Source organism: Brienomyrus brachyistius, unplaced genomic scaffold (assembly GCF_023856365.1).
Source record: "Brienomyrus brachyistius isolate T26 unplaced genomic scaffold, BBRACH_0.4 scaffold49, whole genome shotgun sequence".
In the NCBI taxonomy this organism is placed as follows: domain Eukaryota; kingdom Metazoa; phylum Chordata; class Actinopteri; order Osteoglossiformes; family Mormyridae; genus Brienomyrus; species Brienomyrus brachyistius.
In genome coordinates this window covers 1,147,079-1,159,872 of record NW_026042324.1, presented here as the reverse complement: position 1 = coordinate 1,159,872, position 12,794 = coordinate 1,147,079, and the positions used below count along the sequence as shown (strand labels likewise).

Here is a 12,794-nt window from a genome sequence, read left to right as displayed (position 1 = left end):
TTTATGATATTGATGATATGCAAATGATATGTTTCAAGTATTTGAACAGTGTTTTATTTTATACTATGGTACTTTGTTCTGATAACAAAGTATTCTGTTATGTGCCATGGTATTTATTTCCAACCTCTGTTGGTACTATGATATTCTGTACTCATGGTATTGCCAAGAAACACATATATTTTATTTTCACCATATCAAATAAAGACACAACATGTGTTTTGGGGGGAAAAAATTTTCCTTCATTTATTGCCATTGAAACTCTTATATTGGTAAGTAGTTAACTGGTTTGATGTATGTGGCTACTAAACTGTTAAATCATTTTCTCCATTAAGCCAAAACTGACACATGTCATGCATGGTAAATTTAATGTAATTATGACATCTAGTTTCAGTGCTATCTTATAATACTGCGATAAACATTATGTAAAATTTAAAATTCAACTGTAAATAAACCTGTATTACCATAGTATAGTAAATTTAAAACATTTTTGAAAGACTATCAAATGAAAAAGTAAACAGAGATGGTGATCTTTGGGTCCTTTGGCCTTGCCTTTGCTCCCACTAGTAATCTTGGCCATCTGACAACCTACTGTAAACCTTTTATTATAAACCTTGGTGAAATTTTTGATAGAGCACCTGAATTTGAGAAACAAACTAGATTCGGTACTAATGGTTTAAATATTGGGGGCGGCATGGTGGTGCAGTGGTCAGCACTGTTGCCTCACACCTCTAGGACCCGAGTCTCCGCCTGGCTTACATGTGTGTGGAGTTTGCATGTTCTCCCCATGTCGTCGTGGGGTTTCCTCCGGGTACTCTGGTTTCCCCCCACAGTCCAAAAACATGCTGAGGCTAATTGGAGTTACTAAATTGCCCATAGGTGTGCATGTGTGAGTGAATGGTGTGTGAGTGTGCCCTGCGATGGGCTGGCCCCCCATCCTGGGTTGTTCCCTGCCTCGTGCCCATTGCTTCCAGGATAGGCTCCGGACCCCCCGCGACCCAGTAGGATAAGCGGTTTGGAAAATGGATGGATGGATGGGTTTAAATGTTAAAGACACTACCATGGTATAATACAAAAAGCTCAACAGATTACCATAGTATTTAAATGAAGATTTACATTGTAATACTCTGTACTATACTATGGTATATAGAAGTACAAATTACAATGGTTTTAGCATAGTATTACTAATACGCTATTACTACTGTGATAATACCATTTAGCACTTTTTTGTAAGGGTCAGACACGTCATAAAGTCATGTAGTAGTATTATGTTGACAGCAATTAATATAGTTGTGTCCCATATCAAACAAGTAAACTCCGATCCAAATGTATATTCAGTTTAGTTCGGGTTCACTAATCAAACAGTTCTGCCTGATCAAATTTGTGAGCTGCCTTTGTATTAGTGAGGAATCTGGTCGAACCGGTAACGTGAGTGTGGAGTTTAGTGTTTCCTTGCTGTTTCACACTGACGTACATTGCGTGCGTCGTCAGCACTGCTGTGTTTGTTCACCTTACTAAGATGGCTGGTTACGACTGATTTCCAATGGCTTTTCCAATGTAAGGAAGCTGTCGTAAGAATGTGAAAGTAGGGTCTGAATTAATATGAACATTTATTTTTGATTAGTGACAAATGAAAAGCAGCGTCCACATGAGCAGGTTTGGCAGGTAAGCGTTTGCTGCGGCCAGTCTTCGCTGTGACGTAGCCGTGCTGGTTTTTAACTCGAGCAGCCGACACTAATGATGCTAGCTGTTTGCCTGAAAGCTCATCGTTTATTCTTCATCAAATTGTGTACATGTAAACTGCGTTAAGCAGGGACGTCACGTCAGTCAAAAGATAAAACTCGGATGCTCTTTCACTAAAGTAACTTGGACATACAGTGTACCGCACCTAAGATAGCTAATGTTAGCTTAGCCGAATCTGTCGGATTTGTGTTGGATTTACGTTCAGTTTTACGATTTTTGTAGTCCAGTTTACACATATCACTGGTTTACCAACTTAGTAAAAAAAGTATACTTTTGTGTTTGACACTAATGTTTATGTATAAACCATTACTAATATGTAAACTATTACTAATAACAAATTGCAGCGTATGTAACTACGCGAAACCCTAACAGCCAAATCACGATTTCAGCATGAGTCAATTTAAGGTTCAGTTTAGCTTTTTGTGTTTTAGTTGGTAATGTCATTGATCGCTATAATCGAAATGGGGTGAGCGTATTTTAAGCAAAGTTGTATGATAATCCACAAGGCCGAGCCCGGCGTGTCAATTGTTCCACTCAGTCTGCCCCTACTGACGGAATCAGTCAGCTGTTTGTGTCTTAGACTTGCTGTTATGTATACTGTATGAAATCTTTATAGAGCGCCTGTATACGAGCTTAAAATGCATGCAGTCAGAACTGAATAACCCAGCCGCGTTGCACACGTCACCAGGTATATTTAAAACGTCGCTTTTTCCGTTGTGAACTGGAATTAGCCCTAATCAAACATTGACTCATTTCATACATCATAGTTTGTTATTCTGGGGCAGGATCACTTGGCTGAGAATAAACAAGTAAGAATTGTTCATGCTATCTCAGTCCATGCTGAAGGTTTGAATGCTACATTCACACCTAAAGATGACCATAAAACAAATCTTGTTAGTTCTCATTAAATCTGAGAAATAAAATAACTACGGCGACATATGGGATGAAATATGATTGTGTGCAGGTGGTGTTTTTATAACAGTGTATAATATTTTAGTATTTCTAAAGAAGTTATTTCGATTTAAAGGCTTTGAAACATCCAAGTGCTAAATTGAATTTGTGTTTGTACTTTATGTTAAAAAAATTAAATTAATGCATGTAAGTTCTCTTAACTAGAGCAGAATTTTAGAACTTTTCATATTGTATATTTAAAGATTCAAGATCTTTATAGGTCATGTGCGTCAGGTCCAAAGGAATACTTGCTCAATTCCACTCCAGTTACAAAGACAGAACAATAGAGTGCAAAGCCATACAGCACAAAACTAGACTATCTAGTTGTTAATGACATGTGGTAACAGTGCTATAAAGTGCATGTTCCATGGGAATCAGTATGTTTGAAACACTAATGGCATGGAGAATGAATCTGTAGTCAGTGTTCTGATACTGTGAATTCTCCTGCCAGACTGCAGGAGGGTGAAATTTAGTTTGTAGTTGGGGTGGCTAGGGTGCTAAATTGTACACTAATCGTCAATGCAGGAAATGAACCCCCCCAGCCACCCCCCTTCACGAGTTATACCTTAATCATTAAATTATATATTTATTGTGGTCAGCATTTCCCTTGTCTTACAGTTTAGTTTAGTTTTCCATAGTTTATACATTTAAAGAATTTGTTCATCGTTTCCTAATATCCTTGTTTTCCAGAAAGTCATAATGTTGAAGTGGTTCTCAAATGATGAATCTGGCCCAAATCAGGCAGTAAGTATGAATTTTAAACGATAAAAGATGAGCCATTTCCATTTCTATACTTTATAATTCTGTAACTTGATCAGATTTTTGTGTGAATTTTCAAATTTTGTTGTACTTATTTCCCGTTCCTGAATGGAAGCCACTTACTTATAAGCTGCGTTTGAAGAATATCCAACTTAGTTTTTGCTGCTTCCATCACATCGCTTTATCTTGATTTGAATTTCTGTAACCAAGTAGATGGGAATGGGTTTAAGGAGACTGCTGAAGAGGCAAGTCTGCAATGACACATCAGAGGCACTCCCTGAGTAGCCATTGTTACTAATCTCATATCACTCCTACTCCAAGGCCCTGGAATCCCAGGAAGGCTCCAGTAGCCAGTCAATGGCTGAGGTTTCTGATCAGTTGGTGCAGACACAACAGCTTGTGGCACAGCTCAAAGAACTCATCCGGGAAAAAGATAGCAACTTACAAGCCAAAGATGAGCAGCTCAAGGTATGACATCAGGACAGGTGCACTTTAGATGGATATTGTGTGATATAATTATTATGTGTTGTTGCTGTTATATGTGCACTTAAAATGACTTTGTTGTCCAGTTATTACATTCCATTCATGCAACTATGATCAAATTCCAGGTTCGTTATGAACAGGAAACTAAATTACTTATCAAATTTTTATCCAATTAATAGACAGAAAAGGGCTCATTTGAGGCCAGACTGTCCAAACTGAAGCTCCAGAACAAAGCAAAGGTTACATCTCTAAATGCTCAGCTGGAGGATCTTAAAAAGCAACTTGCTGTCTCTGGGGGGAAGGTGGAAATCAAGAAGGTATGACTGAGGCAATATGACTTGGATTATTAGGCCTAGACACCCACTGCATACAGTGTTCACAAAGGGCTTATTTGTCATGTAATGCACCATGCAAGGTATTACCAAACAAAGCATCCTGCTGTTCTCTCACTACTTAACCTAGCCTAGGTTTCAGGCTTGAGCTGTACTCTGGATAGGATGTAGTCCATCACAGGCTACACGTACACTTTAAGTGTTTTAAATTTAGAGATGCCAGTTAGCCTACCAACATCTCTTTGAGAAATATGAAATATAAAATATGAAAAAGAAACTGAATTAATGAGTAATTAAAAAACAACAACAGTGAGGCACACAGGTTTGGCTTTATTGGGGTCTCTTATGGAATTTTGATGTGGCCATATGTGTCCCAGAGTGGAGGAGATGGGGATCAGGAACATGCCTCTGCAAGTCGAGGGAAGATCCTCCTCCTGAAGAAGAAGGCAGAGGAACTGGAGCAGCAGCTTTTGCAGAAGGAGGCAGAGCTGACTGTGAAGGTGACACTTCACTATACATGCCATCCATGTCTTTCTGTGCATCATAAGTCAGGGGCACATTGTGTCATGGATGTTGCATTGATTCAGCACTCTTATGCTTCTGTCCATGATTTAAATTTTATTTTATTTTTTTTTGCTTTATCCTTATCTATGCACTGCACTTTGGCCGCAGTGCTCTGCTTGGGAATAAATTAGGTTCCTTTGGCATAACTTAGATTCCAAAGAAACTGCACAGGAGAAAATAAAAGCAAAGCAGTATCTACTTTGCTGTTCTTTTCTCCTGTGCAGTTTATCTTTTTATTTTGATTTTGTTTTGTTGTCTTGTCCTTTTGGGTAACCGAACAACCATTTTTAAACATTTAGCTTGTTATAAAAAAAAATATTTCATTAGTGAATCACAGTTCAATTTGAATTGTCCCATGTTATATATTTATATTTTTTTTTACAGAAGATTGATGGCAGGATTAGTTGCTAACACTAGCAATTTGTCACATGATAGTAATGGAAGTACTGACCATGGAAACTAGATACAAATTGTGGAGCCAGTCTAATTTAGTAATAAGTAGTAAATACTTATTTTAAATTTGTAAGTAGATCCATGCTGTCGACTCTGTCAATGGATATACTGTCGGGTTGTTTATGTCTTGTGCAAATGTTACTGAATTTCCTGAACTGTCTGTATTAGACTAAGGAGCTGGAGGCTCAGCGGCAGCGGGGCATGGAAATGGATGCCATGCTTTCAGAAAAGAACAGGAAGTTAGCAGAAAAGGAGGCATATATCATTGATCTTCAGATGACAGTGGGAGGAGATATCACTACACAAACTCACCAACCGCAAGTAGTGGAACGAAAGGTATATGTAATATAATATGTACACGAGATTCTGTGCATGCTTAAAGGTTCAAGACTCAATTGAATATGACATGCATTTTTATAATGTCATGTTATTTTACTTGTATATTTTTTTGTTTTTAAACACAATCATGTATGTACCATAGGTTATAAAACTATTGCTTGCCCTACAGTACATAAAAGATGTTAAACTGACCGTAGAAAGCCACTATAGTTAAACTGAAATATAAATCTTTTATTAAATCAGTTGTATATATTAAATTGAATCAAGTTAACAATCCAATGCAACAGTCATGAATACACAGCTAATTTCAAATTATCAGAAGTCGAAGGTCCATGGAAACTGGAGGTATATTTTCTCTTGAAGTGGAAGCATTTGTTGCTGAATATTTCCCCAGCTCAGATGATAATGATGATGACAATGATGATAATAGGGACTTTGAAGGCTTTTCTTCTGAGAATGAACAGGATGCATTCCGGCCGCGATAATTTTCATTTGCAAACTTGTTTGTTTTCCTTGTGTCTTTCTCTACTAAATGGGAATATCGGCTCTTTTTTTAGCAAACCAGCTCATGTGTCTCAGCTCACCAAGAAGAGCTGGCTCTTTCGGCTCCTAAATGGCTGTTTTTAAAAAACCCACTCCTCTCTTCATTTAACCTGATGCTGATTAGCGTGACCTGATTTAGGAGATGTCTTGTGGGCGGGCTTTTTCGGAAGACAACGTGTTTCCGGCCACTGTCGTCCTTAATGTTTAGGCAGCTCAAAAACCCGGACAATTCTATAAACATTAATAAAACGGCTCTTGAACAGGAGCCGGCTCCCATCGTTCATTAAAAAGAGCCGTCTCGTTCGCGAACGACACATCACTAGTAATGAGGCGTGAACTCTCGTGTCAGTGGGCTCTTGGCACGTCAGCTTCCGCGTTCATGGAAATGCGGCTCGTTCATTTCCGGTCTGTGAAAAATGGCATTGGTTTATACATGCCCTTTACAGGACTTGCCCAAACTTATGATCAACGACGTACATCGCTTTTGTAAATCCTTCTCCAAAGTACCAACGCGTAAATTAGAGAAGGGCTTTAAGATGTTTGCCTTGTCTTACATCCACGGATACGAAGGGGAGTCTTATTCGTTCAACTTTGTGGCTGGCGTTAGACTAAAACATGAAGAAGAAAAAAATCGGTTATGATGATCATCCGATTATAATGATCAATTTCACCCAGGCAGACACGTTCACTATAAGAGGTAAAGTAAAATGTGGCAATAAATTATATGAAATGTGAGTATAAATATGTTGGATTTGCCGAATTTCCCAGTGGTGTGCGTGGAAACGTAAAACTCGATTGTATTTTGAGGATGTGATGCACTTAATAATAATTTCCTATTGTTTTTTTAGCTTCTGAAACGCAAGTTTATCCTTTCTTGTGCTCATAGTTCTCAAACCGGATGCAAGTGAGCCGTATTTCGCACTGGCAGATATGACGTCACTGTTTTATGTGCAATGAGCCCCTTAGGCTACTTGCCAGCCGCATGCTCTCCTTGTTAGTTCGCACTTTTTGTTTACAAAGGTCCTAACTGGCATTTTTGCCTGTTTTCCCTGTCTGAGCCTAATGTTTAATATTTTAAGGGCAGTTTTGTTTACAGAGACTTCATAATACATTTTATTTATTGTTTTTGGTTGTTTTTTGTTTATTTATTTTGGATATTAAAAATGTCTTCCAGTTCCAGTGTTAAATGTTCTTGAGAAATTAAAGTTTATTAATTGTTGAAAGGGTGTACTTGCATTAGTATGCCATTATCATTACAGCAGTTGAAAATGGTCTCACAATGACAATATTATTGTTTATCGCAATAATTCCTAGGACAATATATTATTCAGCAAAATGTATCATGACAGGGCTAAACGTACAATATGTGGAAATGTAAATATGAGTATAACCCATACCCCCCCAACCAGAATTTTAAAATGTGTATACCTTATAGGTTATATACATGAGAAGTCAAGTTATTTTTTTTTCCTTAAGTTTTGATACTTCTGCTATGATAAACATCCTTTTGAAATGTAACTGAACTTTGTACTGTAAACATTTTAATTTCAGTCTGCAGGGGAGCCTGCTTCTATGCAGGAACTCCAGCTGTTAGTGCAGCACCTCACCAAGAAGATTGGGGAGAGTGAGGAGCGGTACAGCCTTCTGCAGGAACAGACAGAGAGCCTTAAAGAGTTACTGGTGAATGAGAAGGCTCAATTTGAAAAGAGGGAGAACATGTACAAAGAGAACGTAAGTGGCTTCTGTCATGCATGCATGCATAAGTGTGTGTGTGTGTGTGTGTGTGTGGTGTATATGTACAACAGTGGCCTTATCCTTCTTATTGTTTCATGCTTCAGATCCAAACATTTAAAGATATAATACTTCAGAAAGACTACAAATTAACAGAAGTAAACCAGATGCATGAACAGGAGCTCTTCAGATTAGCTGCAAAGTCTGATGCTAGTGCTGATCTGGAACAGGTAAGCTGCCGGTGTCCTCATAAACCAGTCAGCATATCCAGTTGCTTGTTCTTATGAGGGGGAGTCATACAAGTTGCAGTGAACGTGGTTGATTTTGTTTCAGCTCCTGAAGGCCCTGAAACAGAAGCTCCATGAAAAGGAGGAGGTGTTGCTGGGAAAAACTCAGGTGATAAATGTTCTGCAGGGGGAGGTTGATGCTAAAGACCAGCAGATAAAGGTGAGCAGTTTTACTTGTTACAGGTTCAAATAGTGCTGGCCGATAAAACTGTAATTTATTGTGACCGCTTGTAATTGTATACATGATAATGGTTTCAGAGTTATTATAAGAATCTCAACGCAGCACTAAATTTACATTACACTTTTATTTAGCAGATCATTTTGTCCAAATTGATACACAAGTAAGGAAAATGGCACATTACAAACGTGCTGTCAAGTGCACTACTTAGCACAAACTTGCAAGGGCCTTTCATGTAATGCCTGCATGTTCAGAGGTGCAAGAGTGCTACAAGAAAAACAGGCCGATGTGAAACAAAGCAGTTTCAGCCTCTCACTTTTTCATCAATTATGACTCAGAAAATCTGTTTAGTGACTAGGTCTTGAACTAAAAACTTAATTGATCTGTATAAACCAGTTACCTAACTTTACGAAAAAACTAACTCTATATACCATTAGGCTGCTAAATATGTTATACTTATGTCACATGGTTAAACAACACACTGCCCATAGATGGGCCTGCTACACCAGTGTTTCCCAGTCCGGTCCTTGGGGACCCACAGTCGGTCCATGTTTTTGCTCCCCTCAGAGTTCCCTACTTGACAGTCCACTTTTTTGCTCCCTTCCAGTTCCCTGGGAGGAGCAAAAATGTAGACTGTCTGTGGGTTCCCGAAGATTAGAATGGGAAACACTGGGTTATGCTGTCAGATAAAGTGTGTGACATAGCTAAGAAAATTAGTTCTGAAAAAGGTTCCAGTTTTGATGTGTTGAAATGGTTTCTATTTTGCAAAATACTGTTTCTGCAACAGGTGACAGCACAACCCATCTTTTAAGCACTTGAAACATCAGCGCTACAAACATGCAGAATGTCTGGCTATGTGTGTATTTACGAGCACATCACCATCAGGCACAGCTTCTTCCACACTTCTGAAGTAACCACACAGAAGCAAATATTTATTGCTGATGCAATATTAAAAATCTTACATGAATTATTTATTTTATTTATCCATTGTTTGTTTATCTGTTGTAAACAGAGGTCAGAGCAAGGCCTTTAACCCCCCCCCCCCCCCCCCCCCCAGCTCCCAGGGCGCTGCAACAGGTGGCTGCCCTTCACGGCCAGCTTGCTCTCACTTACTGGGAAAGTTACTGAGGGGAGGCATAAAAAGGATTTCCCCATGGAGATCAATAAAGTATCTATTATTATTTTTAACATTATCACTTTTCTCAGGACCTGGGAGAGAAGATGCAGTGGCTGCATGTAGAGAAGGACAACATGCAGTCAAAGCTGGATGCCGAAAGACATGTAATGCGAGCCCAGCTGCGGGATCTCATGCAGAAACATGAGGAGGAGCTGCAGCGGGTAGCAGAGAAACATGAACACGAGGTCCTGGAGAAGGAGCAGTCTCTCCACCGGCAGATGGGAGAACTCCGGAGTACCCCAGCTGTGCAGCCAGGAGAGCAGCGTTCCAAAGACATCAACACAGACTCCTTGGTGGACATGGAAGCGGCAAAGAAGCTGTCAGAGCTGGAAGGTGATTTAACTTACTGTTGCTGCTTCTGGATTCTCCGTTTATCACAATAACGGAACAGTTTTGTTAATCTTCAGAAACGCCAATGTTACCCGATGTATTATTAATGTAGGGAGTATGGTTTACGATAAAGGGTTGGGTTTCCAGTCTGTTGTCAGCTTGGTGTTTTTTTTTTCTTCTTAATGACGTGGTGTTTCAACTGAGCTTTTAACTCTCTGCCCAGCTCAACTGAAGGTGAAAGCTGAGGAAGCAAGCAAATCTGAAGCCAAATTTCTGAAGATGAAAGCGTGGTCCAAATCGCGCATCAGGCAGCTTGAGGACGACATAAGGAAAGCACAGGTAACCGAAAATAAAATGGGTATTTTTTTATTTATAGAACACTGGGTTTATTCCACGTTTTTATTACTCAGTTTTAATTTTAGTAGCAAAAGCAGTTTACATTGTTCCTCCGTGAATGTACTGCTGCAGTGCATGACAGCTGAGGTTACTGTCAGTCATTTACTTGGTCTCTGAAATCTTTGTTTTGTTTTATGTTTCTGTTTCCGCTAAGTCTGGATGCCCTGGTCCTGATATGAATACATTACAGAACCGCATCACTGATCTTGAAGAAGAACGGCAAGAACTTCTCTGCAAACTAGACCAGTATGATGAACTAAAGACTAAAAACGGTAATCCTGCACCTGAAAACCATGAATGGAGATTTTTTATTTAATTATTTCTATCACGCTGGTGGGTGATTGTGGATAATGATCCCTGATCATTACTTGTATATCCCTTTGGATAAAATGGTCTGCTAAACAAATGCATTGAAATAAAAACTAGAAATCTCACATTTTCAACATGATTTATTCATTTTTAGATCAACTAATAGCCAAGCTCGTGGCGTATGAAGAGCAGCAGAGGAAGATGCAAGCTGACTTGGAGCAAGTGACTAAGCGAGCTGCCTCGCAGGTTGGAATACACTTCACATTTCACCATATTACTATGTAGGACTTGGGCAATATCTAAAAAATTTGATATTTTTATTTAAAGGTAATGGGATGAATGATAATACTACCGAGTCGTCCAACTACCACACACACGCATGCAGCACTAAGCAGGGCACTTGAAAGTGAACTGTGAAAGTATGGAAAAAGTTATGGATAATCCACCAAATTTCTGATGCTCTCAGTTTTTGCTGTGATAAAGGAAAGCACAAAATTACAAATGGGAGCTTTTCAGATTTGGATCTATACATAGTCAATGGGAGGGGAGTTTCTGATTAGCCTCATTAGATTAGATTAAATAATTTTTTAGCCTCTGTGGAAAAACAATTTTTGGCAGGCCATAGACTGTCTGAATCCATCTAAAGTTGTGGGTCAGAAACTTACGGTGAGCCCTAGCCGCGTGCCACCAGTATAATCAATTTGCATATATTGATAACTCCTCATATGGTATGTGAAGGTAAATGAAAGCTATGTGTGTTTCTTTTTTTCTTCATTGCAAATGTAGGCTTCAAAGCTGAACTGAAAGCAATTCCTAAATCTTTATCTTGTGTCTGAAGGCGATAATCATTGGTTTAGTCACTGTCAGATCTCGACACCAGGTTACTTGTCTGTTATCGTTGAATACCGATAATATCATTGTATCGCCCCATTCCTACTCTAACGTGCAGACTTTCTTGCTTTGTGGTTATGCCTTTGCTCACTCTTCCTTCTGTCACTTGCATGTATTTTATGGAGTGCTTTGCCTCCTTGGCCTCCTCTCGTCATATTTGTCTCTCACAGACGAGCGAATCGGGCAGTGTGGATGAGCTGCAGAGCCAGGTGTTGGAGTGGCAGGATATGGTGTTGGAGGCAGAGGCAGGCCGTGAGCAAGCCCGCGGAGAGAAGGCTGCCCTGGCGATACGAATGAGCCACATCGAGGAGGAGCGTGAAGGTAAAAGGCAGCTCGTGCAGCCTCCAGTAGCGGTGGCCGGCCGCCCCCCCTGCAAGCCCAGCATTCCTCAGGGTCGTTTGATGCATCTGCTGTACACCGTCCTGCATGCCCAGTCTTGTCCAGTTTGGATGGATTTTTATCATAATGATATTGTGCAAGGCATTTAATTGTATTATTTTAAAGCTGTTTTTTAAGCTATATTTACCATGTTTTGACCTGCTTTAGTGTATAGTTTACTTTTTTTTAACTAGAGTGTTTTTTCTCAGCCTCGGATAAAAATGTTGAAAAATGTTTCACGTGCATTTAAATTTTTTTTTAGAATTGCGTGAGGTTTTTTGCTCATCGTTGCTCTCTGTTTTGGGCATGTTGTTTTCCTGTTTATTTTCTCCTCTCCTCCACATACCTCCTGATGAGCCCTTGCTTGGTGCCCTAGCCCACTCCACTCCTCACTGTGATTGGGCAGCCACAGAGAACAGTTTCCCATCAGTTTTGTGCATGCAGGCCCTAGTGCCAGTCTGTACTGTACTGGTTGCTGTTTCCCAGCATCCCTTGCTCTCATTGGGTAAATTGTGGGCAGTACAGTATTGGGTGGTACCATTTAATGTCAACTATATATGTTTCTGTTTTCTGCTTTTCTGTACTTACCAAATAACTTTTCCTTTAACTGCCTTTGCCTGTTTATCGTTTGATTTTAAATAATTTGTCTCAGGTGAGTGACTAAATTGAATGCTGTTGTCAGCCCAAGGCAAAGACACATTTAAGGATTTTTTTTAAATGCTTCTCATGTAACTAAAGGGTCCTTTTTTCTTTTCATCATTTATGAGCTTATGTATACTAACCTGCTTTTAGTTTGTTGGCTGATGAGATGCCAATGAACCTAACAAACAGTGGTCATACGCTCAAACCTGTAAGCTGAAGGAATGAGAACTGCCTTTATGGCCGACATCTAAAGGCTTTAATTATAGGTTGAATCTTTGGGGCTCCGCTTCTTGGTGGCAGGGTGCTGCTAA

General features: G+C 39.5%; 1 protein-coding gene across 4 annotated transcripts in view; it reads left to right on the top strand.

Moving 5' to 3' along the window:
• The first annotated feature begins 1,462 nt into the window (after positions 1 to 1,462).
• The window catches only part of LOC125723474 (golgin subfamily B member 1-like), a 45,915-nt gene continuing 34,583 nt past the window's right edge, over positions 1,463 to 12,794 (top strand). For all 4 annotated transcript variants that reach the window (XM_049000067.1, XM_049000068.1, XM_049000066.1 and 1 more), the window contains exons 1-14: positions 1,463 to 1,662; positions 3,382 to 3,435; positions 3,772 to 3,918; positions 4,113 to 4,250; positions 4,643 to 4,765; positions 5,451 to 5,618; positions 7,716 to 7,895; positions 8,003 to 8,125; positions 8,229 to 8,342; positions 9,567 to 9,870; positions 10,091 to 10,206; positions 10,418 to 10,535; positions 10,727 to 10,818; positions 11,634 to 11,784. In XM_049000067.1, coding sequence (XP_048856024.1) covers positions 3,391 to 3,435; positions 3,772 to 3,918; positions 4,113 to 4,250; positions 4,643 to 4,765; positions 5,451 to 5,618; positions 7,716 to 7,895; positions 8,003 to 8,125; positions 8,229 to 8,342; positions 9,567 to 9,870; positions 10,091 to 10,206; positions 10,418 to 10,535; positions 10,727 to 10,818; positions 11,634 to 11,784 — 1,819 coding nt within the window. In that variant the 5' untranslated portion in view covers positions 1,463 to 1,662; positions 3,382 to 3,390. The remainder of the gene's footprint in view (positions 1,663 to 3,381; positions 3,436 to 3,771; positions 3,919 to 4,112; positions 4,251 to 4,642; positions 4,766 to 5,450; positions 5,619 to 7,715; positions 7,896 to 8,002; positions 8,126 to 8,228; positions 8,343 to 9,566; positions 9,871 to 10,090; positions 10,207 to 10,417; positions 10,536 to 10,726; positions 10,819 to 11,633; positions 11,785 to 12,794) is intronic.